The sequence below is a fragment of the Pogoniulus pusillus genome, chromosome 11 (assembly GCF_015220805.1).
Source record: "Pogoniulus pusillus isolate bPogPus1 chromosome 11, bPogPus1.pri, whole genome shotgun sequence".
Lineage (NCBI taxonomy): Eukaryota > Metazoa > Chordata > Aves > Piciformes > Lybiidae > Pogoniulus > Pogoniulus pusillus.
This window is the reverse complement of record NC_087274.1, coordinates 20,698,442-20,722,299: the sequence shown is the minus strand read 5'-3', so window position 1 is coordinate 20,722,299 and position 23,858 is coordinate 20,698,442. Positions and strand designations below refer to the sequence as shown.

Sequence of the window (23,858 nt, the reverse complement as noted above, 5' to 3'; positions counted from 1 at the left end):
TTTCTGGATGACTCTCATTAACTCCAGTTAAACAGAAAAAAGCATTGTTTGTGCAGGACACAAAAGAGTCTATAGCAAAGATGTGGTCATCAAGTCCCTTAGAAGTTCCCATTTCAGTACTTCATGTTCCTGAGTTAAGAAGTTTGCCAAAATCTGAGACTTTTAATAAATAATAAGCAAGAACAATTATTTATTCAGGATGAATTCTCAAGCAAAATTAGCATCTGCATTGCCCACACAGCAGCCTAGCTGCAGAAGAGAGATGTGCCATAGTTCCTTGAGAAGCAGACCATATCCACAGCTTACATTTTTACAGTTATGGGAATGCTCTGAAAAAAAGATAGTATCAGCATTAAAGACTTTTTCTTTGATTCTGTGACAGGAGTGTTGCACTCACTTTTCTCCTCCTTACACCTATAGTTTGTACTAAGCAAGAACAAATAGATATTTCAGTAGCTTTTCCTTTCTCCAGAAAGAGAATAAAGATAAGAACCAGACAGACAACAAACAGACAAATGAAGAGAGAAACAATAGAGCAAACCAGCTTTGGCATTATATGGTCTATCATTATTTTTGTTATTGTTATTAATTGCTGGTTTAAATTCTCAGGGGAACTAGTATGACCAACATACCCAAACACCCAAATATGGTACATCTCAAATTATGATCCAAGAACTTGCTGGGAAGAGAAAGGGACAAGACTGTTTCAGCCTCGTCTCTCTATTAAACTCTGCTCTACCCTATTAAAAGGTCTTTTAAAATCCCTGCTCTGGCACCAATTAACTGTTACAGAGAAGTCACTGTTAAGCTTTACTGTTTCAGTGTTTTCTAGTTTGTTAGCAACTAATTATTTGGTTGTATATTTCTGGCACATTGCCTGCAGGTTATGAGGAATAAGAAAGTGCAAGTATTTCAGTTTACTTTTATTAAAATATGTTATTATCTTTAAATGTTTTCAGGAAATTATTTTCTCCTTAACACACACTGAAGACTTTTTAAACTAAGTTTTTAGAGTACAAGATTAATTTGGGTTGTGTATGTCCAGCCCATCAGCAATGCCAGCAACACCAGTTAGAACTTCTGGGTTTTAAGCCCATAAAATCTAGTATCCCTGCAGCGTCCTTAGCAATTTACACCTCTTGCTCTCTAAGTACAGCAATATTGGTTTTGTCTAAATGAAATGCAATGAAGAATCATGACTAGATGAAGAAGAAGGACCCCCTGGTGCCCCTCACTTATTCTGTGACCATGTGATAGACAGCCACAGCCTTGTTCTGCTTCTGAACAGCCTCCTTATGTTGTTGGTTGAATGGTGCCTGCTAAGTCTGTCTAAAATCCCTCCCTTCCTACTCCAGTGTTTTTTGAAACTGAGTATAAAACAATGCTGTCCATACACAAGCTTCCATGCATCTACTGCAAGAAAAGCAAAAAAAAATCCCCATTCCTTTCTTAAGCAAATTGAAGGAACATTCAGAAGCCTAGGGGGAAAACATTCTTGTGGTGTAATGTGGATAAATCCTTTTTGTCTAGGGAGATCCTACAAGAGGTTTTACTCCATTAATCCCTTTTACTAGAAAAAGCAACCCTCCCAATATCCATTCCAATCCATTATTTTCTCCCTTTTCCTTTTGCCAAGTTCCTTAGTCCTAACTCTTTGCACAGCCAGAAAGAGAACAAAAGTCAGTGAGAAGACAAGTGCTTTTGGACTCACTAAAAGCTCTATCTCATGAAGCTCTACAGCAATGACCTGCAGTCTGAATAGAGAGAACAGCAAAGAGAAGCTGTGCTGGTTTGAGGCTAATTGGAATATTTTAGAGAAATGAAATCTGTAGCTGAGAAGAAAGAAAAAACAAACAGGGGTACCCTATATCACTCATTCTTCTGCTGAGAAACACAAGTAGGCAAAATATAGATAAGATGTTCACTTCTCATACATTTCTCAGCTCTCAGTAGTTCTGCTGCTTCTTTCTGGCAGTCCAGACTCTGTGGTTGCCTCTGCCTTAACTCTTTATCTGACCTAACCCTTTTTCCTCTGACCTCCTTGTCATCTTTTTGACATCTCACCTCAGATCTCTCCAGACTTATCATGTGAAATATACTGGGATTTATCTGGTTATTTCTGAGGGGAGGGAGAGAGGGAGAGGGGGAGGAGGTTTGGGTCAGGAGCCTCCTAGGGACTCTGATTTTCTGAGAGGGATATTGTGTTTCTGTATTAGTTTTAACTTGTACATAACTGTAAATACTGTGTATATATGTGCTTGTAAATTGTGCAAAGCTGTAAATATAGCCTCATTCCTTAACTTCCAGCCAGCTGAGTCTAGTCTGAGTGATTTCATTGGAGAGGAGGGGGGCATGTAACTGGGTAACTCCCAAACCACCACAGAAGCATATAAAGTCAGTGACTATAAACTACCCACTACTAACTTGACTGATCTGGCTACCATTGGAACAAGATTAGCAATGCTGGTAACAGCGCAAAAGGTTCACAGAAACACTGTCAGGATAGGAAAGCACTAAAAAGAAATGCAGAGAGTTGGAACACAATATGAGTGATCTTCCAGACAGAGATTGCACAGTATTCTGCTGCTGAGTACATATAAGAAAACTAATACTTTTATGTAGCATGACTAAATTACTTTCTTAGGCTCAGTAATTTTGTTGCTGCATTTTATACTTAGCAGATTGTAAATGTACATTATCTTAATATTTCCTGCAATCTTTGGATTGTCAATGTTCAGATAAATTGCTTTTTTAAAGAAAACGTAGACTGGAAGAGCATTTGGATCCTGTGTCAATACATAAATCACTACCACAGTCTCCCTCCTATGCCATGAAGGGGGGAAACTGCATCCTAAAGATGATTAATCTCTTGAAATAGAGAAGTATTTTGTAACTTTTTTATCAACTGTCAGAATCAGTAATTAGCTCAAAGGATAAGTTTCAGCACTTCATGGCAAAACTGATAGGAATTTTTCCATCTTTGTTTCTTATGGAAAAACAAATTCCTTTTAGTCACAATTAAGTTCCTCATTAACTATTTGAGGATTTTACTGCCTTTCCCCTATTTCCTCTTGTTATAAAAATAAAAGGAAGGTAAAAGTAAGCAGCAAACTTTTCTGAGACTTATCTGCTTGCAAAATTTAAATTTTTGGTGTCATTTTGCCTTCATGGATTCACCTCTCTTCTGAAATCCTGCAGTACTCCTGGGAGTCTGACATGATGTTTAAATTATTTAGAGAATAACTGTTTATATGAAAAAAATACTTTTGTAACAAGATCAGAACCACCCTGCTAAAGGATCTGATGAAATCCTTGCCACAAACTTTGGTCTCAGGCTTGGTGGTTGTAAGATACCTTTAAAGAAAGTTGCTCGCTTCAGTTCTCTCTGACATGAATTACTGCTTTAAAATATAGTAAATCCGAGGTTACATAAATGAAGCTCCCATCTCTGATCCTTCTCTATTTGCCATTCTATATACTTTTACTGCTACATGATAGATAAATTAACACATTGAGGCTTTTTAATTGATAAATACAAGCCTATAAAGTGGCACTTAGGTGAATCTTATCATTAGCAGATTAGATCCACAGTTTCCTTATGCTGCATGATAGCACAATAGAACAGGCATAGAATGAAAGGTCTTTTCAGTCCATCAGTAACTGAACAAGTAACAAGACAGTGAAAAAGCCATTTCCCACAAAGTGATGGTACTCAAGTAGGATTTAACTTCTCTGAATCATTTCAAGAAGCTCTAGAATCAAAACTGTGTCCATGCAAATGCTATGAAGTACACTCAGAAAAATAAAATATGTGGTATGTGGAGTAGTGAAGTCCTGTAGGTACCTAAGAGACAGTCCAAGACTAACATCAGTCCATTATCAGTCCCATCCTTTCCCATCAAGCAGTTTTAGAAAATATTAATCTGTAGCAAGGTAGACAGTTACTACTCTACACTGTGAAAAAAACATCAGGGCTAGCTGATCATTAAACTGAAGAGCTATTGATGGTGCCTCCTGCACTCCTCTAATTCACTGCATCCTCAGATACACTCATCCTGTCTTCACAGGAGCACTCCTTCTGTTCGCCTGCAGGGATGATGAGCAAGATTTTTAGACTGTTAAGTAAACATAAAGGCCGTTAGGAATGGTGATTTTGTCACTTCAGCAATTTCATTCCTGTTCATATGCTTTAGGGATCTCAATTTGAGGGGGAATAAAAGCTTAGAGGGATGTGCTAGAGGGCAATTTTAGCCTCATAGAACAGGCTATAATTTACATTTATCTGTGCCTGACAAGGCTGTGTATGGCAGGGGCAAGGAAATGTTGCTGCCTGTCTCTCAGGCTGTTGAAAATAGGAGTGACAGTTAAAGAATTACTAATGAAGAAATAGAACAGCTCCTAGCCTTTAGGTGCAGAGAACTTAGATGCACATCACCTGTGATGTAATCACCTGCAATGAAAGGGACCTCTTCAGGACTAAACCACCATTCATTTCACCATCAATGCAAGATCTGCTAAATACTGGGCTTGCTAACTATTGCAGCTTTGCTTTTTATTTCTCATCTTCTTTGTTTGCTGTTTTTTTGGGGTTTTTTTGGTTTTTTTTTTTCCCATTAATTTCATCCCTTGCATTTGGAAAAACATCCAGTTCATCCAGTAACAGAGGACAAGACACACCACCCAAACACAATTCAGCACTCCAATGCACAGCAGATACTGCATGATCAGCAATAACATACTGCAGAAACAGAATCAACACAGGAATTTCTCACCTTAAGTGACCAGTACAGTGAGTAGTCTGTAAGCCTCAAAGGTCTACAAGTTCTCCCATGGAGATCTTCACTATAATAGCTGTCTGTGCTATTGTATTTAACCACTTAAGGGTTTTATCTGTAATAACCCTTCAGTGCCTGCCCACACACCAACAGCTACTGCCTACCATGCTTAAACATGGAACAGGTTTTCTGTGAGAAAGTAGTCCTGATGTGATGTTATATCCCATGAGAATTTCAGTGTCCATCTGCTCAGCAGGAATATTTCCATGCTGCCAATTCACCCTCCATGCACAGCTCAGGCCAGCACTGCACAAAGCAAGAACAGAAGTACGAAGGGAAGCAGTCACAGGCTCAGTGCTGGAGAGACATGTCTGAAAGCCACTGCTCACAGAATTTATGTTGATGTGGTTGAGGAGAGTCAGCAAAAGGCACTGAAAAGACCCAGATTAAAAAACAGTTCCTGTTTTCACAAGGGCCAAGGTCGTCCATAGGCTGTGCCTGTTTGAGTTGACAGCCTACAACTAGTGAGGACATCGTGCTTCCCCTGTGTTGCACCCATTTTGAACCCATTTCATATCTGCACTTTTTTTCTTCCACAGGAACAGAAAAAGAGATCCCTAACAAACAGCTTGCAATCAGAGAAATGGGTGGTACGAGCAGGAATTCTCCATCTTCTAGTTACAATCTGAATTAAAACTTCAGTGTTGCAAATCTCTCTTGCCTTTTTCCTCTGTATATGTGTCTCGTGTATGGTATTTTAATGGAAATGCTGGCTTTTTAGTCCTTACTCGAGCCAGCAACAAATCATGTGTCTGACAGTTAAATGGGCAATCTGAAGATCCTGTCTGATGTTGCTGCAGCTTTGGAATGCCCTGGGATGTAGGTCACTGTTAGTGCACAGCCTTTCTCATATCCTTTGCTCCCATGATGCATTTAGATGATGGTGCATTAATGTGACACTCTTTTCAAAACAGAAGACATGTAAAATCTACTTCCCACATAAATGACTTTTTAATCTGTAATTTCCATGACTCTTGACATCTGCCTTCAAATGAGTACCTTCACCCTCAAGAGAAAGGCAGATTGTCACCATCCCCACTGCCAGCACACATCATCATCTTCAAACAGCCTTATTCCTGGCCTACAGAGGTACAAAAGAGACTCTTGAGGAGCACACCACTGTGGGTTGGGTTTTTTTTGGTTCGTTGTTTGTTTGTTCTTTTTTGTGTGTCTAGGATTTTTGTGTAAGATTTTGTGTAAGAAGCAGTGAAATGAAGAAAGCTCTTAGGACGAGCCAGCCTGACTTCTTATGTCACACCTGGTCACGTTGTGCAATACTTAAGAATCTGACGAGCCCCATCCTGAAGTCAGGGCAGTATTTTGCCCTAACCCCACTGAGAAGGCTATGCCAAAACCTCACAGATCTAATTCACCAAAGATGTATTCTAATCTCTAGGTGGAACTTTGGTTCTCTAAACTCAGGAAGAATCAAGCAAGAGAAGAGAATATCTTATTCACACCCATGCCCATTTTGGCTAATTCTTGATTCAAAATTCTCCTCTCTTCGAGATTTTTTGCCCTCCTTGGTAGTAAATCCATGATTTGCATCTCTACCCATAACATATGATGTTGATACTCTCACAGCAAAATCTGCCAACATGTTTGCTCTGTTACTCAGTGTCTCAGTTTAGGGCTCAAGCTGCCCCGGACTGGGGGGCAGAAATGATATTTATTCCCTTTTGGGGAGTAAAGGTGAAAATACTGCACCAAATGGAAGTTTAGAGGGAGAATGTACTTACAGGTACATATGTACAGGAGGCAATCAGGTAGAGTGAACACATTCACGAGTTAGGCCAAGTCTGTTGGACTGAAACCTTCCCGGATCCTTCACCCCTGCCGTGCTGGCTCAGCAGGCCTGAGAGCAGGCCGAAGGCGCACTCCCAGGCCGCCTCAGCAGGCCGCATGACGCAGCTGAAAATGCCCTGCCGGCTAGGGGCCCTTTTCCCACAGGAGGCAAGCAGGGCTGCTGCTCTTCTCAGAGAGAGAAGCGAAGGGAGGCAGGGAAGAGACAGATACCAGCCAAGCGCTGCCCTGTAAGCTGTGACACCAGAAAGCAGCATAGAATAACGATGTTATAACACCCCAGGACAACCAGGTCTGCCCCCTGGGGCTCTCCATCTCTGTGGTTTCTTGAGGGAACCCGGGCCCCAAGCCACCACACTCGGCAAGAAACAGGAGTCTCACACAGCTCCATTCCTACCACATACTTGTGCCTGGGGCTCCTATTTTTACCTGCACTCTGAAGAGCAGCCTTTCTTTTCCTCACATCCATGTTTGCTCTTCTCATTTGATCAGCACCACCACCGCACCCCAGTACTGCTGCCGCCTGCTCTCTGTGCCCTGGAGCTCTCCCATGGGCTCCCTCACGCCACAGCCTCCTCTCAGCAATCCCACTTTGCGCAGCAACCCCAAGCAGCCTGTAACCGCAGTGCCTGGAATCAAGCCCCACATGAAGTGTCTTAGGTTGAGATTAAACAGATAGGTAGGTAGATAGATAGATTAGATAGATAAACAGATAAACAAATAAATGGATAAAGACATTTCACAATAAGTGGAAGAAAACTACTTATGACTAATTCCCTTTTACCCTCCTGAACTTCAACTTTACCCTATAAATGCCACCCTCAGTGACAAATCATTACAGAAAAAAACTAACTCTAACCCTGAAGATTTTTCCTAATCGTGGCATGCTTAGCTGCACTCAAAGTCTCTGCAAGAAACACACCCAATGCTGCCATGCATCACACAATTGCTGTTTTCAGCTGTTCCTTGTTGGCTATAGTTCAGGTGAGATTAATACATCAGATGATGGAATGTAACTCCAGTTTGCTGCAGCTTTCAGAAGGTTTTAATCCTGAAGGTGCTCACCTCAAGTAATTAGGTTGTAGCAGATGCACTAACAGCAGAAGCACCTGCTATCACTTTCTGAATAGACAGCATTGACTTCATTTACTTAACTGCAAACCAAATGTTAGAAGAACAGGTTTATCCCCTTATCTGAAATTCAGTGGTTTTTGGCAAGTTACTAGCTGCACAAGAGTTAAGGAGATGCTAATTTGAAAATTCAGTCCCCACTGAATTCCTGTTTTGTTTCAATTTTAAACAGCATTCCAAAAGGTATCGGAACCTCATGAAAGAATTAACTATTGCCTTGCTTCAAAATTCAGCTCTTGTTTTCTGAAAGATGCTTCTACCTACCTATGTTGCTTTGAATTCACCCACTCATTTAACTCTGCCGACCAGCAGCTACAGAAGCTGGGTGCTGGGGTCTGCTGCAGTGCCACCCAGGAGCTGCCCATGGCCGTGAGCCACCTGCAACTGGCTAGCAGCTGACAGCAAGAGCTGCTCAACTGTCCTTAAAGCTACGCTACAGAATATTGATCAACAATCCATTTGCTGCTGACAGCAGCAGCAATTTTACACCCTGCTGTGGGACTCCCTTCACAGCCTTGGCTTCTTCTATTTTGTTGTTGGTTTGTGTGTGCATCATTATTTGTCTCTTTTTTGGTTCTGTTTTGCTGAAGCAGATGGAATGATGCCTAGAAGCAGTAAACAAAAAAGACTGCATGTGCTTGGTATAGGAAAGGCCAGAAAGCTTGGACTGTGGGCAAAAAAGCAAAAAAGGAGAATGAGCTTCTCAGCAGAGGCTGTGGCATAACGAAAATCCCTGCTTCCACAAAGTTACACGTTCCTAGCAGCAGAGAAAGCTCCCCAATGTATTGGAAGTCTCTGCCCTCTACTGGCATCCTGAAGCTCAGCTTCAACGCTGCGGTGGGAGTCTGAGATCATATCCCTGAAGAGTCCTTGCAGACATTGTTGAGACTGGACAAGTTTATAAAGCAAATCCTTCAGAGCATGGCATTTAGGATGAGCAAGAATGACAGTGTCTGACAGGGATCTAAATCTCAAGTGACACTTGCTATTGACTTCTGCAATGCTTCAGATGTCTGCCTACTTCTCATCTTGTTCAACACTACAAAGATTAGTCTGAAGCACCTCGATGCACTATTACAGATCCCATCTGTTTTCTCCTAGTGAGCCAATACAAGAAATGAGATAATAAATGTTGGTTTTTGTTGTGATGGTGGTTTACATTCCACTATTAAACAAAAATAATTGTGCTTGTTTATCGTAATGAATTATTTCAACACTTTCCAAGCGCAATTTTGGGTTAATGTAAAATTGCAACTACTGAATGACTTGGCTATCATCCCATCAGAAAATCAAGTATGAGTGCAGAGCATCATTGCAAACCTTTGTTTTAAGGCAAGTGCTGTTAGCCAATTGTAGAAAACTAATTTTTCCATTAAAATGTAACTTTGAAAAACTACTTGTCAAACATAAGAAATCTGGAAACATTTCAGACCAAGTTCTACGATGACCCAAAGGCTTCATAGGATGGTGACCTCAGCCCAACCTGCAGCTCAGGTTCTCACCCACTTACACCCAAAATGTTGACAACAGTTTGTTACCCAGTATTCAGAGGGATGGGTTTGCAACTGCACTACTATTCTACTGTGCAATTCCACTTTTATACTTATTGATTCTTGATTAAAACCTACCTTTTCTAGATCTGTAGGATAAAAACAGTGTTCATACAGAACAGACCTCTTCTGGCTGCTCTGGCAGTCCAATAGAGCACTTCTGTAGCTGATGTCACCTGTAACAGCCAGCCAAGTCTGAGGCATTGCATCACATTTTCAAAAGGCACATTAACTCAGGCCTGAACAGATCCTGTTTCTAAGAACATGGGATAGGCTGCTTCACCTGTCAAAAGCAGAATGCTATGCACAGACAGACTAGAGCTTAAAAGCAGGACTGTGTGATCTGTGTGGCATGGCTTGTGTTTTTATTTTCTCCAGCTCTCACTGATCTCTTTGTACAACCAGTTAGCACTTTCTAAAGGAGGATGAGTAAATGCACATCTTGAATCGCAGCTGTACTCCCTTTGCCATTCAAGTGTCTGATCTGCTCCTCAGGGAGCTTTCAGGACACAAGTCAATAGATCTTTGCAAGACAACACAACTTGAAAGCAACTTGGAAATCCAGCTGGCTTGGCAAAGGGAAGCCATCACATTACTTAAGATTATAGTACAATAGTTCTTCCCTACCCCAGAATAATCTGGTAACACCTTAGAGTTTAATTCTTTCAGTGTCCTGAAGCTTTTTTGTCTGTGCTCATCAGTGGAAACTGCTGATCAAGAACCACAGCTAGGAGTCTTTCACATAAAAATCAAAAGCAGTTTCATGAATTAACAGTCTTGACTGACTCGAGAGGACACAGAAATTCCCCTTCATACCTCTGCATCCAGCAACACAAAGCAAAGGGACAGCCACACCAAAAAGGGCAATTTTGCAGCCATCTGACTACGTTACAGTAGGCAAAACTAACATGTGCTTGTGTCTCTTGGGAAAAGTTTCCTGACACATGACTGACAATAGTCCTTCCCAAGCCTGACGTTACTAGCAAAGTGACTAGAGAGAATACAGATGACTTGGAATATTCAGTTGTTATCGAGATGTTCTCCAGAAAAAAATGACACAAGTGGTTCCATGCAAGTTGTGAAAATACTGCCTATTACCACGTTGCTGGATTAAAGAACACATTTGCTTCAACTGAAGGCCTGCCTCTGTGCATGGCTAAGAGGTCTTTGTATTTTATGCAGCATGACCAAAAAAAAGTAAAAATGTGAGTCCTTTGCTGTAGCCAAACTCCAAGTTCAGGTAATCTGAATAAAATGTCATGCAGGTATTTGGATTACAGTGATGGAGACAGCCCAGTACATAAAAGATAGACATTTATTTAGCACAAGTTCCATATTCAAATATAAGTGTGCATGTATGCTCTCCCTGGTGCTTCTTTACATCACTCGGCTTTTTGAAAAAGTCAAGAACCATCATAACTAACACAGACATATCAATCCATTGGCAGAAGGACTGCTTTACACTACAGCTGTAGGCCTGACACCAGCTTAGAAAATGTAAGGCAAATTAGGAACTCCATTTCAAGTGAGCAATCTCTACACAGTTCTGTTACCTCCAGTGGAACATTCACAGGAAAAACATTACAAGACTGAGACGTTCTGTGTGACTGCAATGTATCCTACAGCTACAGCCAACATCATACACAGAGGTAGGGTTAAATTCTCAGGCAGACAGATGACTACTGAGACAGAGTAAGACACCAGAAACACTTACTGAGTGGGAAAAACCTCCAACCATTATGCATTGATTATATGACAGTTAAGCACAATTCCCACTTCAGATAAAACAGGTTAATATAACATAGAAAGCTCAGACATCCACAGACTTGAAAGCCTGCAACTTTCATTTAGAGACAAATCCTTGGTGTTTGCTGGTAAACAAATGCTGAAAGCTCACAAATGACAGCACAGAAATACTACTTGAAATCTGGTTCCATTGAGAACATAACCACAATCACTGATACAGGAGACCACCCAAATTACATCAGACAGACTTTCCATAGTTTGTTTTCTGCTGAATTTCCACTGTCTTAAGTGACTGACATCAAAGGTGTGCTGCTGCAACTAGTTCAGTCTTCCCTCCTGTAGTTATCACCTGGATTAGACTTCCCGAGTTTGGCCGATTCTTTCCTGTTATCCAGTCGTAAAATGTTCTGTTTGAAAATAAATGGATAAAGCAAGGTGAGGAGAAGTCAAAAATAATAAATACTACTACAGGTACTCTGATGGGAAGTATAACATAAAAACCTATTACTTTTCCTTCTTTTCCTGTTGCCCTCTCTAGTCATTTCTATGTCTGCTGTAAACTGGCAATGTGATCACTGGATTCAGACTCTCAGAAGGTGAGCAGAGGCTCAGGGAAATCCTTAGGGCTTTACAGTGCTTACATATGATACTCAGAACACCTAAAATGAGCTTAAGACGTCAAAGCAGCAAGGGGTTTTTGCAAGTTAAAAAAAAAAATGGAAGGAGAGGCTACTCAAGTTGCCTTTATAGTACAAATCAGAAACACAGATTTATGGCTACAATAGTTGCTAAACTCCTTACTCTGCCAACAGGCCATTATAACTCTCCACATTTTACTGTGAAAATGGTCTCTGCAGAAGCACACAAAGCCTTAAGACATCCAAAACAGTGCCGATTAAGATGAGCAAGATGGACTCATTCCAGGTGGCACACCAGAACACCCCTTAATCACTATGTCATATAAACTCCTTACTCAAAATGTAATAGAGAAAGTACAGACATTTTTCAGTTCCATCAACCCTTCCAATACTGCAGACATAGCAGGAAGCTATCTGACATAACAGCTTCCAGGGCACAAAATTTACGTAGGAAAAGATTTCCTGCATCCTTTCCAAGACGTGGATGTTACTAACACTTAAAAATCTTGGATGGTTTTCTTCCACAACCAGTGTGATCTTCAGTTAAAGAGATTTAAAGTTTAGGGAATTAGAATCCAAGAAGAAACAAACCAATCAACCCAGTTCTCCCATAATAAAAAACAATTAAAATCAATTAATAAAACTACAACACCTGGCTAAGCAGTCTCCAGAGCACAACATATTAAAGATCATTTTAGGCCAACTAGATTCAAATGATAAGACCCTTTTAAAGCATGACATCAAACAGCTGCACAGGCTTCTTGCAAAAAAAAACACTCTGATGTCCAATTTGAAAAATGGGAAAAAAAAGGAAATGTCATGGCAGAACTGGAATACTACTTGAACAGTCAGCTATAAGTAAATGCAATTTCAGAGTCAGTTTTAAAACTTATATTGTAATGGGCTTTAACTCATTTTTTGAAGAACACAGAGTCATTGTTTTTCCTCAAAAAGGCAAGACAGTTGTGTTCTTATTTTATTCCTTTTGATAGCTTACACTCCGCTGAATCTGCTAGTCCCTGTCACATCCTAGAATGTAGTACCAATGCTGCAGCTTCCTTCAGAGGAATGAGACTCAGTAAGCACTGCCACTTCAGCTGCTGTTACAGAAGCCGCAGTTGAAGTTACAGTATTTCACATCATCACTAGGGACAAGCCTTTGTGCGTGATGGAAAACAAAAAAATCTTGACTAAGTTTTTTAAACACAAACAGGAATTTTGTCAGCTGAGAGAACACACCAGACTACACAGTAAGAAACACTGAAAATAATGAAACAAAAATCCCAAAGTTTCCATGCCTGTTTGCAGTTCAGCCTTAAGACAGGCTACTGTTTCTTGCATCTGCTGTCTGCAATTTGATTTGTCTACGGGTTTTATGAGATTCTCTGGCCTCCAAATGCTTAAGGCTACCTTCTTATCAGGATAACTGGTGTAGAGATGCTGAAGTTGATGAGTTGGTCTCATTTTCTGTGCAATAAACCCAACGTGATTTACAAACATACATAACAAGGAGATGATGGAGGAAAAAGTTTCACCTCAATCCAAGACAGTTATTTAGAAAAAGCACGCTGTAAGATGCAGCAGGAAGGACAGCAAGGAACTGGCTTAGTTATCACACAGCTACTCACTCAACAATGAATTCTAAGGGTGTCCAGGAGCTGAAATCTGCATCAGGCATTGATTTCCTGTTTGCTGGTGTATCTAAGGTAACCCTGTGATTAAAAAAGATAAGCCTTTTATTTACACATCATGTTTCTGATGAGTGCCACCTGCTTCTATTTGGTGCTGTGACATATGCTTGACTTTTTACCACATGGTATGGATTACCCTTGCATTCCCTACATGTGTTAACATCAGATTCCCATTGGTTTCACTGTATATCAAAGACTCCAATGTATAAACCCGCACCTTCCTGTCTCACTCCCCACATCCAGCCCATTAGGGCAATCACTTGGCCCACAGCTCCCTTCAATCTTTCTCATGGAGACAGGAACTGGCAGCAACATGCTTGTTCACATGTACTGCACTACACACAAGCACCACATCCATGCTTTCCAAATAGCCTCACGCCAGCTGCAAATGCAGACAAGCGCACAGCACAGGAAGTTTTGTCTTTGATGGTATTTATGGTACATACAATGATATTAAAAGGAAGGACATATCACAACTTCCTCACTTCGATGCTGTTGACAATTTAAGGCATAAACACTCTCTTCAAGGCACTCAAGAACAGAGTTTTGCATGATACCTATGCAAGTGCAGAATGCACAGAAGTCCAATGATCTTAGTAGCTGCCTATCTGTAAAGCTCTGGAGAAGATAGCAGAAATTATCCAAATGCTTCCAATGTCATTGCTCTCTGACCTGAAGAATGTGCATATGAGCAAAACCAGGCAGAATTCAGGCAGTGTTCCAAATCTCTGTGCAGAAATCTTTAGTCATTACTAGCTTTCCTCATCACAAAGAAGGCTGTGACAGCCAAATACAAGTCAAATTTTTCTTTTCATAGATCCTCAAACTGACCTAATTTTACTGATCATAGATAAAGCAGTGCCTTAGGAAGACACATCTTTAACCAAATCAAAACTTGTCAAGTAATGTTTTATTTAATTACTACCACACAGCTAAGTGCAAAACTGTGCTAAGAGCTCATCTCATTCTCACAGTTCTGTCAATAAAATCACAGGTTAATGCACAGCTACAGCTAAGATGGTTAGAAGTGAATCAATTGTAATCCTAACATTCACTGCTGTTTTGAAAAGGAAATAACTTCATTTTTAGGGTGATTTGCCTATTATTTTGTTAAAACATTCTAGATGTCTCCTTTCTCTATGAAATTCTAAGTAGGTCCAAGAAGCTGTCAAGGAACTATAAGCAGGACACCACCAACACATCCACAGGACTCTAGGTTACAGCAATAATTGAGTAATTGCATAAAACAACACAGACAGGCAGCTATGACACCACTTACGGTAAGATGGCCACAGCAGCAGAACCAGATGGTAAGCCACTACTGGCACCAGCTAAACTCTGACAAAGCTGATGCACTGCTCCTTTGGCCATGCCATAGGCAATCATCCCTAACAATTAAAAACAGGCAAATTAGAACACAACCAAACCAGCTCTTAGTAGTACGACAGAAGCTCAGATTATCTGAAGAACATTAAGACCGCTTAGCATAGCCAGAACAGAATCAAACTTAAGACACAAAACCATACCTACGAAAAGGAAAAAAAAAAGAAGAAACAAAAACCAGAAAGCTTTCACTAGACATTCAAGAACCGTCACAGAACTCAGTTTATTCAGCATTACAGAAATAAGCAGCTTACTGAGCTAAGTACCTTTAGTTAATGTACCCAAATGTACTCCAAAGGACAGGGCCTACAGCATTAACTGTGCAGATTTAACAGAAAACATGTAAAAATACTTAGAGACTTCAATAAGGCAGTCAAGCTTCGGTTTTTATCGTATGACTAGGGCATTTATGGGCTTGGACCTGAAGAGATACAGAACTCTAACTCTAGAACTGTAATTCACTTGGTCAGCAGCCTGCCAGGCCCTTTGGAGAAAAGCACAAAAAACCCTCTCATGGTAGCTAATTATTCGATAACCTGCAAGTAAAGCAGAGTTCCTCCTTAACGCTGTTGCTCTCCAGGCAGAGTATTTAGCAGTGTAAGAGCAACAGGACAGACAGCATAAGGCACACTGGTCAGGTACATGATATGGACAGTCAGGGAGCTATAGGCCTGAGTGGTCACATGGTATATCTGCCAAGCAGTCCAGGCATAATTAAGCACACAAAACACAAGCATGCTTTGTCTGCCTCAACTGGATGCTTCCCCACTCATCTGTATAACTATACAATCCCTTTTCAAGGCTCCAGAGGAAGTATTTTGCATCCAAGTTGTAAATTTTGCATTGCAGAGGTTTTCCCACTATATTCACAGACACACAGAATCTCTGAATCAATCAGGTTGAAGAGAACTCCAAGATCATCCAGTCCAACCTATTACCCAGCCGACACAACGTATAACATCAATTTTTATTAGGGGGAAATCATGAGCAGCAATAGCTGCCACTGTATTGTTAGGAAAACACACTTGCTTCTCTAGCATAGGCCCCTTGTCTTGTCTAAGCCAGATATTCAAAGTCTTAAACCTTCTCATACTTTCATATGTCTTAGTCATCACTGTCAGACTGCTCCTCTGTTTATATGATTTTCAGTGTTCTTCAGTTTGCATTATGCAAGTCAACATTTGCACAGAGAAAAAGAATAAAATCACACTAACAGCAAACATGAAAAAGATTGTTCCTTCCCTAACAGCTGGTGGTAACAAGCCATATTTGCTAAGTTGAGTAACAACTCTTTCCCAATTCTTCCTGATGTTAATAAGTTGCATGTCTTTGCCCAAAGCACTGCTGTGCTTTAGAGAAAAAACAGCTAGTTCAAAACATGATTCCTGTGTTGTGGTCCCTACCTCCCAAAAGCACCCAGACAAAACCCAGGAAAGTTGGCAGTTAGCAGGACACAGTAAATTATTCCTCTGCTTATTCTCATAAAATAGGCCTTTTATCTTCAGACTATGCCAGATGCAGCTGTAAATACCAAAGATAAATCATCAACTAGAAAACACAGCATATTTTTTTCCTGAACAGCTTTTAGGAAAATTCAATTTATTTTTTACATTTTAAATTTTTAGTTTCTGTGTTTCATCAAAATACTGTTGAAGATATGCTAATAAAAGACTGGGAAATAAGAGTATTTGTCTCAAAACCTTTGGTGTCCCTGCCTGTGGGCTTTTGTGTCTGCGTTGTTTTGTTTTTTCCCTCTTCAAATTTAGTTTGTTCCCAAGTTTCCTCCTCCACACAGATCAACATGAGAAGAAAGTGAAAAAAAAATAAATTCACATTAAATAGCTAGTGGAGGGCAAAGCCAAAAGGTCAACAAGCTTATCTATGTCTGAAGCAATAGTGGACTGGAATCAGAACAAAAACAGGACAACCACAGTTCAATAGAACCAGCTGAGTCATTACCAACAGAAAAACTGGGCACTTATGGACTCTGCCTTTCAGACCACACAGAGGAGACTGAATTGTATTTAAGCAGTGTACTGACAGATTGTTGGGTGCTTCCATTCATTATTTTCCAAGCTTTCTTTTTTACTGTATCATATATTAGCCAAACACATTTCACCAATGAATACCAAATATTACCCAAATACTGATTCTGTTTACACTCCAGCTTCAAGATTCAATACTGCTACTTGTAAATTAAAACTAAGTATTTTGGCAGCAATTTTCCATTTGTAGTAGATATCAAGAAATTGGGGAGTGAAACTGTTGATTTACAATGAGAATGCTCAGATAAGCTGGAACTGATGATGTCTCAGCAGTGATCACGCATTACATTTTACCTGGAGTTCCAGATAAAGCAGCTTGAGCTCCTGTTAAAGTTAAGAGGCCACCTTCTTTCAGATGTTTTGTGGCTAGATGGCTGGAAATAGTTGATGTCCAAACACTCTGCTTCCACATCAGATCACAGTTTTTGTACAAAGCTGATTAGGAAGAGAATTTGTAAAATGAAGTAAAAGATATAAGACTTCTAACTCCCATTTCTCTACTGCCACACAGAGTACAGCAGGACTATAAAAACATAGTTTCTACCATTTCCTGCTTCCACATTGGGTAAAACATCAATTTACACCTTATGACTGAACTATTTTGTAGCCTTCCACTCATGTCCTCTTCTGCACTCAAAGAATAATGACCTCCAGTATCTTTATTACCATAATGTCTAAGGTTTTCTCTCAGATTTTATTCATGAGTTAACTAGCATGTCTGTACCAAATGCTTACATTTAGCTTTGGCGCTGCCTCCAGCCCATCCTCCTGCTACACACAAGATTGCATCCACCTTTTCTTCACCAAGAAGTTTCCCGACTTCCACTGTCACCTTCAAAACACAGAACAAAAACATACTGAAAACACTGGATTGACAAGGTAAAGGAATACATGTCAAGACTTCCTTGAAGCTACTTTACAGTTATGTAGCCAAGTAACAGCACACAGCAATTTAAATAGCTGCAGAAAACGAACATTTATGACCTATGAACTCGAAAGAAAATAACTGTGTTGAAAGGTAACCACAGATGAAAGTCAGAGCAATGAAAGTCAAGACAGTACAGTGCACTATGTCAGTTGATGTAACTGATTTGAGTGGGACTGAAAGATCTGACTCTTACCTGTATTGTTAAGAATTTTTTTTTGTTTGTGATTCACTTTTTGGCAGGTTCTTTTCTGGGTATGGTGCTGTTAAGTGTGAGAAATGACACCAGTTCTGACCAGAACTACTGGTGTCAGTTTTAATGCAAGAAATGAACAACTAAATATTAGCCTTTTTATTGTTTCTATCTACACCATAACTACCGGTTTGAGTTTGTATACTTTTAATTATCCAGTATCTTTTTCAAACATAAGACTTCATGGCTGGTGATGAATTTGCTGACTATGAACTTTCCCAGCCAAAGTGAAAAATCAAGCAATCCCTCCCTCAACAAAGGAAAGAAATCCAGTGGTTTTCACAAAGGTGCAGCACTGACAAATACCCTGCAGACATTCTGTATTGCCCTTTAAAATCCTCAAGGATTGTGTAGACATAAGGAACATCTATTGGCTAGGGATTTAGCAGTAAGAGAAACAGGGTTCTAACGCTGAAATTTAAAAAGCAAATCCTATCTCTTGAGAATAAAGCAAAAGTTTTCAGGCTACCTTGGATTCTGTCATATTTACCTTTGGGGAGAACAGTGACCCTTTAGGGATCCCATCGGGACTTAGGGTTTGCATACTTGGAACATACTCTCCAGCTACACACAACACATTTAAGAGTTAGGACAGGAGAAAAAATCCCTAACCCATCTGCGACTTTTCAAGTCACCAAGAAAAAAAAAAAATACACAACTGCTTTATGCGCTGAACCTCCAATTTGCCAGATCTAGCTTTTCCTGACGTCCATATGCAGTTAAAAGGAAGTTACAAAGTACCACCTAGCAGAAGCCCTATCTCCGGGCTAAGGACACTGCAGCGGACCCACCGGCTTCTTAGCCCAAAAGCGGCAGCTTCTTGCCCCAGATCAGATCAATGGCAGCAGCTGCCTTCCTCACCGCTGCTGCCACAGCTGGAGGTGAGCATTTAGACGCCTACTACCACAGCCTCACTCTCAGATGGCTGCCTCAGGCATCCCGGACAGCAGCCGCTCCGCAGGAACCCACCTGCTCGGCCTGCTCGGGGAAGGAGTCAGTTGGCCTCACCACCACGCTGGCACTGGCATCCGCGTTCTCCGCCAGGTCAATACTGGCCACCCACTGCCACGGCGAGAGGAAGGCGCATTAGGAGCCCGCTCCCCGGAACTCCCCACGCTGCCCCGCGGCTCGGGCGCTCTCCCGGCGCCGATTCCCCCGTGGGAGCGCCGTTACCCCGGTGCAGCAGTGCTCTCCTCGCCGGGGTTCCCTGCGCCACCACCCCCAACCCGGCGCTCACCCAATTCTTGGATTTGAAGTACCGCACGCACTGAGACCCCAGTGCCCCTCTGCCCCCGTACACCAGCACCCTGCCCGCAGTAGCCATGCTTGCTTGCTGCCTGCCCCTCTCTGGATGTGGCTCGCCGTGCCGCCTGCGCATGCGGGGCGTCCCCAGCGAGGGGCGGGAGGAGGCAGGGCTTGCTGCCTCTTCTTGGGGCTGTGCCGACGTCGGACGGTGGCAGAAAACCCGTCTGGCTCGTTGTGAGGTTTATCTTCGGACGCGCTGCCCCTGCGGCTTCCCCGGCGCCTTTGGAGCTTGGGCTTAGCTCGGGGTGGCAGCGGGTGGCGCTGCCAGCGCTAGGCGAGCACCCACTCTCCTACCCGGCCGGAGTTCTAGCGGTGGAGTGCGTTACCTGTCCCCAGCGATGCTGCTAGGAATAATTAATTAGTGTATATAAAGGTCTCTGCGGGCCTTGAGCAGCAGTAACCGTAGAAGCATTGGCAATTCTGTCCGGTTTTGTTTCGTACTCCCGGCTCGCACCTGTAGCTTGAATTACGCTGCTTGCTTCAGCCTCTGAAGCCGGGCTCCGCCGCTCGCTCGGCAGCTACGGCCAGGCCACCCCGGGCTGCGAGTTGCTGCGTGCGGCCCGGTTAATTCGGAGAACTCCTACATGCAACGTTAGCATCCTGAGACATCATTTCTGTGTCTCAGCGGGTTTAGAGATGGAAGGGTCCCGCTGCGAGGCGTAGGGATGGCCGGGGTGGGGCTGGCAGCAGTGACATTTAGAGGCAGGGTGGGGGAGAGCGCCGAGGGCTGCGGCTGAACACAACCGAGCCGCCAGCAAAAGAACCCGATGCCAAATTAGGTGCGTTTAATGCTTTGTCCCGTGTACACACCTATTTACTCACGGGTTTAATATTCTAAAAACCTAGAAGCCGCTTCTAATTTTCTTCCCATAAGGTTACGGTAAAGATGTCATCTGAGCAGGACAATTAAACCTCCGATGAAACGTTAGCCAGGCAAGAGAGATAGGATTACTTCCTGCAGAAACAAGCAGCATCACAGTACCGTCTAAGGAAGCTCTTGCTTGTAACAATTTCAGGATGTTGTTGCAGCAAAATAAATATTTTTTAACTTGATTCTTTAACTGCACAGATTAATTTCTGGAACTTCAAAATACAACAACAGGTATTTTGAAATGTCTGCTACTTGTTTGTGGATTTTGGAGCAGAAGAAAAAAAATGAGAAACATGCCTGATTGTTGCAGAGAAGCCTTGGAGATGATTCCATGAAACCACTAGGATGCCTGGCTGCTTTAAAAAGACTTTATTGGCCTTGGCTTCTCTAATAAGTTTTGCATCTTTTATTTTGATTGTTGTTGCAATGGGGACCCCAAAGTGGATGACTGGAAAGATCCTTTGCAAAACAGGAGCTGATTTGGTCAATGCCACAGATCCAGAGCTGATCAAGTTCATTGGAGAAATTTACTACGGACTCTTTCGAGGCGGCAAAATACGGCAGTGTGGGTTGGGTGGGCGGCGTTCCAAATTCACCAGTAAGTACATTTTGGTTGAATGTTTAGTTCAATGCCTAGTTCAACCCTGTTCTTTTTGTTTGCAGAATGTTGTAGAATGCAAAACTATCCCATTATTATGGAATTTGTATTTGTGGCTGTTGTGGTCTTTATGGTTTGGGATCTGAGTACGAATATCATTTCAGGCTAGCTTTTCTCCTACCAGTTATTTTCTGTAATACTGTACTAATAAAATTCCTCAGGCTATATTGAGAGTTGCCTTTTAATCTTGTGAAGGGGAGAAATTAATTTAGAGATGACCCTGTAAATTTGGCTTTCTCTTTGACTGGCTCTTTCCTGTGCCAGGTGTTGTTCTGTAGTCTCTCTGTGCATCTGTCCTTGCCTTCTTTGTTGAGTGCCTAACTTTTTACATTTTTTTTTTCCCATCAAGAAGTACAGATTTACTTATGTGGACATATCCCTGTGCTTCTCTTAACTGTTGTAAGCTTAGCTGGCATAGCAGATACTCCTAACTTTATTAACATGTTGAAGAAATTTTAACCTTCTTTTCTGGTAACTTTGAAGGGGGAAAATGCCTGAAGTCTTTAAAAATATAGAATTTCTTTACATGTGTTTCTTTGACTCAAAAGATTTCCTTGAGGTCTCAAAAGATTTCCTTGAGGTCTCAAAAGCACTATAGTTTGGATGATTTCCAGTTTTCACACATCCTGTGCTGTACATTTTACACTAAGGATTTTTAGTTCAGTGTGCAGGTCCACTACAACTTAAACTAATAGGAGCTGAAGCTGCCACAGTTTCTCTTTCTCCCAGCCCCACAGAAATGCTCTCCTGCCCCATCCTTTGCAGTTGTTGTGGTGAGGGACTACACAACTGCACAAGCATCACTGTAAAAGCTTGAAGAAAGGCAAGACACTGTGGGGCTTTAGGGGAAAGAAGAGAACTGGACCAACCTCACCTTAGGTCAGTATGAACAGTTGTTAAGCTGTCATAAATCTGGACTAGTCACTTCTCCAAAGACCAAGTCTTGCTCAAGCTCTGACTGCAACTGTAACTTTATGACATGGATATAGCAGTTATGCTCAAATGCTCTGTCTGGTGAGTTTGAATAGCTGGTAGATAGGCCAACAGGTCAAATCTCTTCCAGCTCTCCTCTGCTCCTCTTCAGGGCAATCAGACATAGAGTTCCAGTTCTTATGCCCTGGCCTGTCAGAGAGAATAGGGGAAAAGCAGCCAATCTTCTTTCAATCTCTGTACAACTTTCTGGACTCTTTCACAAACTTTCTAATTATTCTGTGTAACCTGAGGAAAAATCTAATATTCCACCATGACTTCAGATGGCCTCAATATGTATTTGGAGGAGACGATCTTGTATTCCATATACCCAGTCACAGCACTTTAGACCCAAATGGTTCTTAAGGTGGTCCTAAGGCATCTAAATTGGCATAATAGGTTTATGTGTTGACAAGCAAATCAAGCCCTGAAAATGAACTGGGGAGGGCAGGTGTCTTGAGCATAGCAAACACAGTTGGAATGTGTCAGAAGACTCCATGGCAGCACCTTTCCTGAGGATTCTGCTTTGCCTGATGTAGTGACAATAAAGCATCATGAACTGAGATGTAACTACCTGATGTGATCACCTCTTTAAAAAAACAGTCTTAAGTATAATTTGAGCTTGTATCACCAGCACTTTGTGATGTTTACTGTTGTCAAGTAAAAATATGCACTGAGTATATGTTGTTGTTTTCTTGACAGTTTTCCCACACATGGTGAAGAAGCTGAATACAGGCCTGCACGTGATGATTATAATGTTCCTCTGTGTGGCCATTTTCTTTTCTCTGGTCAGTTTTGGATTCTGCATTCTTAATGCAATCAAAGTTCCTTACCGGGCTATTACAGGCCCAGCAGGATTATGCCTTTGGAACTTCCTTGCAGGTAAAATCATCTGTCAAAACTTTTCACTGGTCACATGCATACAAAATGTTGTATGTTCCTTCTCTTCCCTTACTAAATATCTTCTTGGCTTGTGAAAAAAAAAAAGTAGGCAGTGAATTCTTATCTATCAAAACAGAAGCTTCTCAGATGGCATTTTGGCTTGTTGTGTTAAGTCAGCTTTTTACAGAAGCTGTGAATGCCAGTCTTTAGGCTCTCTCTCACTAACTTTATGGCAATCATTGGTATGATGTCTGGCCCTACAATAAAGTCTAAGCAGTTTGAAGGTGTTTAAGCCATGCGCACACTTACACCTACTCTCTGTACTGCTTGTTGTCATAACAAGCCCTCTGAAGCACAATGAAGAGTCTTTCTTCTTCTGACAACAACAATGAATACTTCTTTCATTTTGTTGCAGGTGGATTTATAGTACTTTCAGTCACCAGCTTTATGGCTGCTGTGAAGCTACACCACCTCACAGAAAGAATTGCCAATTTCCGGGAAAATGTCTTTCAATTCATTATCTTGGAAGAAGAGTTTGAAGACTGTTTTTGGCTTTGTGTGGCAGGTGCCACAGCACATGCAGTAATTTTGCTGCTAGTAGCCATTAGTGGGATTAATTTCCCTAAAATTAAGACTAAAACAGAAGAAGCCAACGTTACAGCGGAAGATATAATGTACTAATAAATCTACACATAACTGCTTTAGTCAGGTGAACCATCATGAGAGAAACAGCTTCTTGGCTCTTCAGCTTTTGACTTGAATGGATGATTTTGGAATAAACATGAGTAAAGATATCAGTCTACAGTACCAGCAGGAGGAACAAAAGCTACAATTACCATTCTCCTCAGCAGTGTCCAGTCTCTGCAGTGAATGTATGCTGTTCACAGGTTTTAGGCAACCCAGTTTGAGATATTTTGTAAATCTCAGGTGGAATATGATTTCTTTGAAACCAAGTGTCTTGACTGTCAAAATGTGTCACCAAACTCCAATTTGTTTCCATACTCTGCTAGAGAAGCATAATTTTGCTATTACACTGATGATGAGTATTCTGGGATGAATTTTCCTGATGAAATATTACCATAATAATTCTCACTGGTGGTGGTTTTTTGTTTGTTTGCTGGTGTTTTGGGGTTTGGTTTGTTGTTTGTTTTTTTTTTTCTTCCTTTGGGAGTG

General features: G+C 41.4%; 2 protein-coding genes across 4 annotated transcripts; one reads left to right on the top strand and one right to left on the bottom strand.

Annotated features, from left to right (window-relative positions):
• Positions 1 to 10,616: 10,616 nt before the first annotated feature.
• On the bottom strand, positions 10,617 to 19,451 carry QDPR (quinoid dihydropteridine reductase). The gene is made up of 7 exons (XM_064151369.1): positions 19,238 to 19,451; positions 18,970 to 19,062; positions 17,558 to 17,654; positions 17,117 to 17,257; positions 14,674 to 14,782; positions 13,332 to 13,415; positions 10,617 to 11,472 (listed from the first exon to the last, which is right to left on the bottom strand). The coding sequence occupies exons 1-7, from the start codon at positions 19,376 to 19,378 to the stop codon at positions 11,364 to 11,366; spliced, it is 774 nt and encodes a 257-aa protein (XP_064007439.1). The 5' UTR covers positions 19,379 to 19,451; the 3' UTR covers positions 10,617 to 11,363.
• A 177-nt stretch (positions 19,452 to 19,628) lies between these two features.
• On the top strand, positions 19,629 to 23,777 carry CLRN2 (clarin 2). Of its 3 annotated transcripts, none has more exons than XM_064151372.1 (4): positions 19,629 to 20,084; positions 20,618 to 20,774; positions 22,506 to 22,685; positions 23,101 to 23,777. In XM_064151372.1, exons 2-4 carry the CDS (start codon positions 20,621 to 20,623, stop codon positions 23,364 to 23,366), a joined length of 600 nt encoding a protein of 199 aa, XP_064007442.1. In that variant the 5' UTR covers positions 19,629 to 20,084; positions 20,618 to 20,620; the 3' UTR covers positions 23,367 to 23,777. The 3 variants fall into 3 exon arrangements, with proteins under 3 accessions (XP_064007442.1, XP_064007441.1, XP_064007440.1); XM_064151371.1 differs by having other exon boundaries at positions 20,375 to 20,774; XM_064151370.1 differs by having other exon boundaries at positions 19,629 to 20,774.
• The last annotated feature ends 81 nt before the right edge of the window (positions 23,778 to 23,858 follow it).

Coding starts and splice junctions, on each gene's coding strand:
- QDPR (XM_064151369.1), bottom strand. CDS start 19,378: ATGCGCAGGCGGCACGGCGAGCCACATCCAGAGAGGGGCAGGCAGCAA. Junction 14,783..17,116: donor TGCTTTATCTGGAACTCCAG/GTAAAATGTAAT, acceptor TTTAATTGTTAG/GGATGATTGCCTATGGCATG. Junction 13,416..14,673: donor GCTGCTGTGGCCATCTTACC/GTAAGTGGTGTC, acceptor TTTTAATCACAG/GGTTACCTTAGATACACCAG.
- CLRN2 (XM_064151371.1), top strand. CDS start 20,522: ATGCCTGGCTGCTTTAAAAAGACTTTATTGGCCTTGGCTTCTCTAATA. Junction 20,775..22,505: donor GCGGCGTTCCAAATTCACCA/GTAAGTACATTT, acceptor TTTTCTTGACAG/TTTTCCCACACATGGTGAAG. Junction 22,686..23,100: donor CCTTTGGAACTTCCTTGCAG/GTAAAATCATCT, acceptor ATTTTGTTGCAG/GTGGATTTATAGTACTTTCA.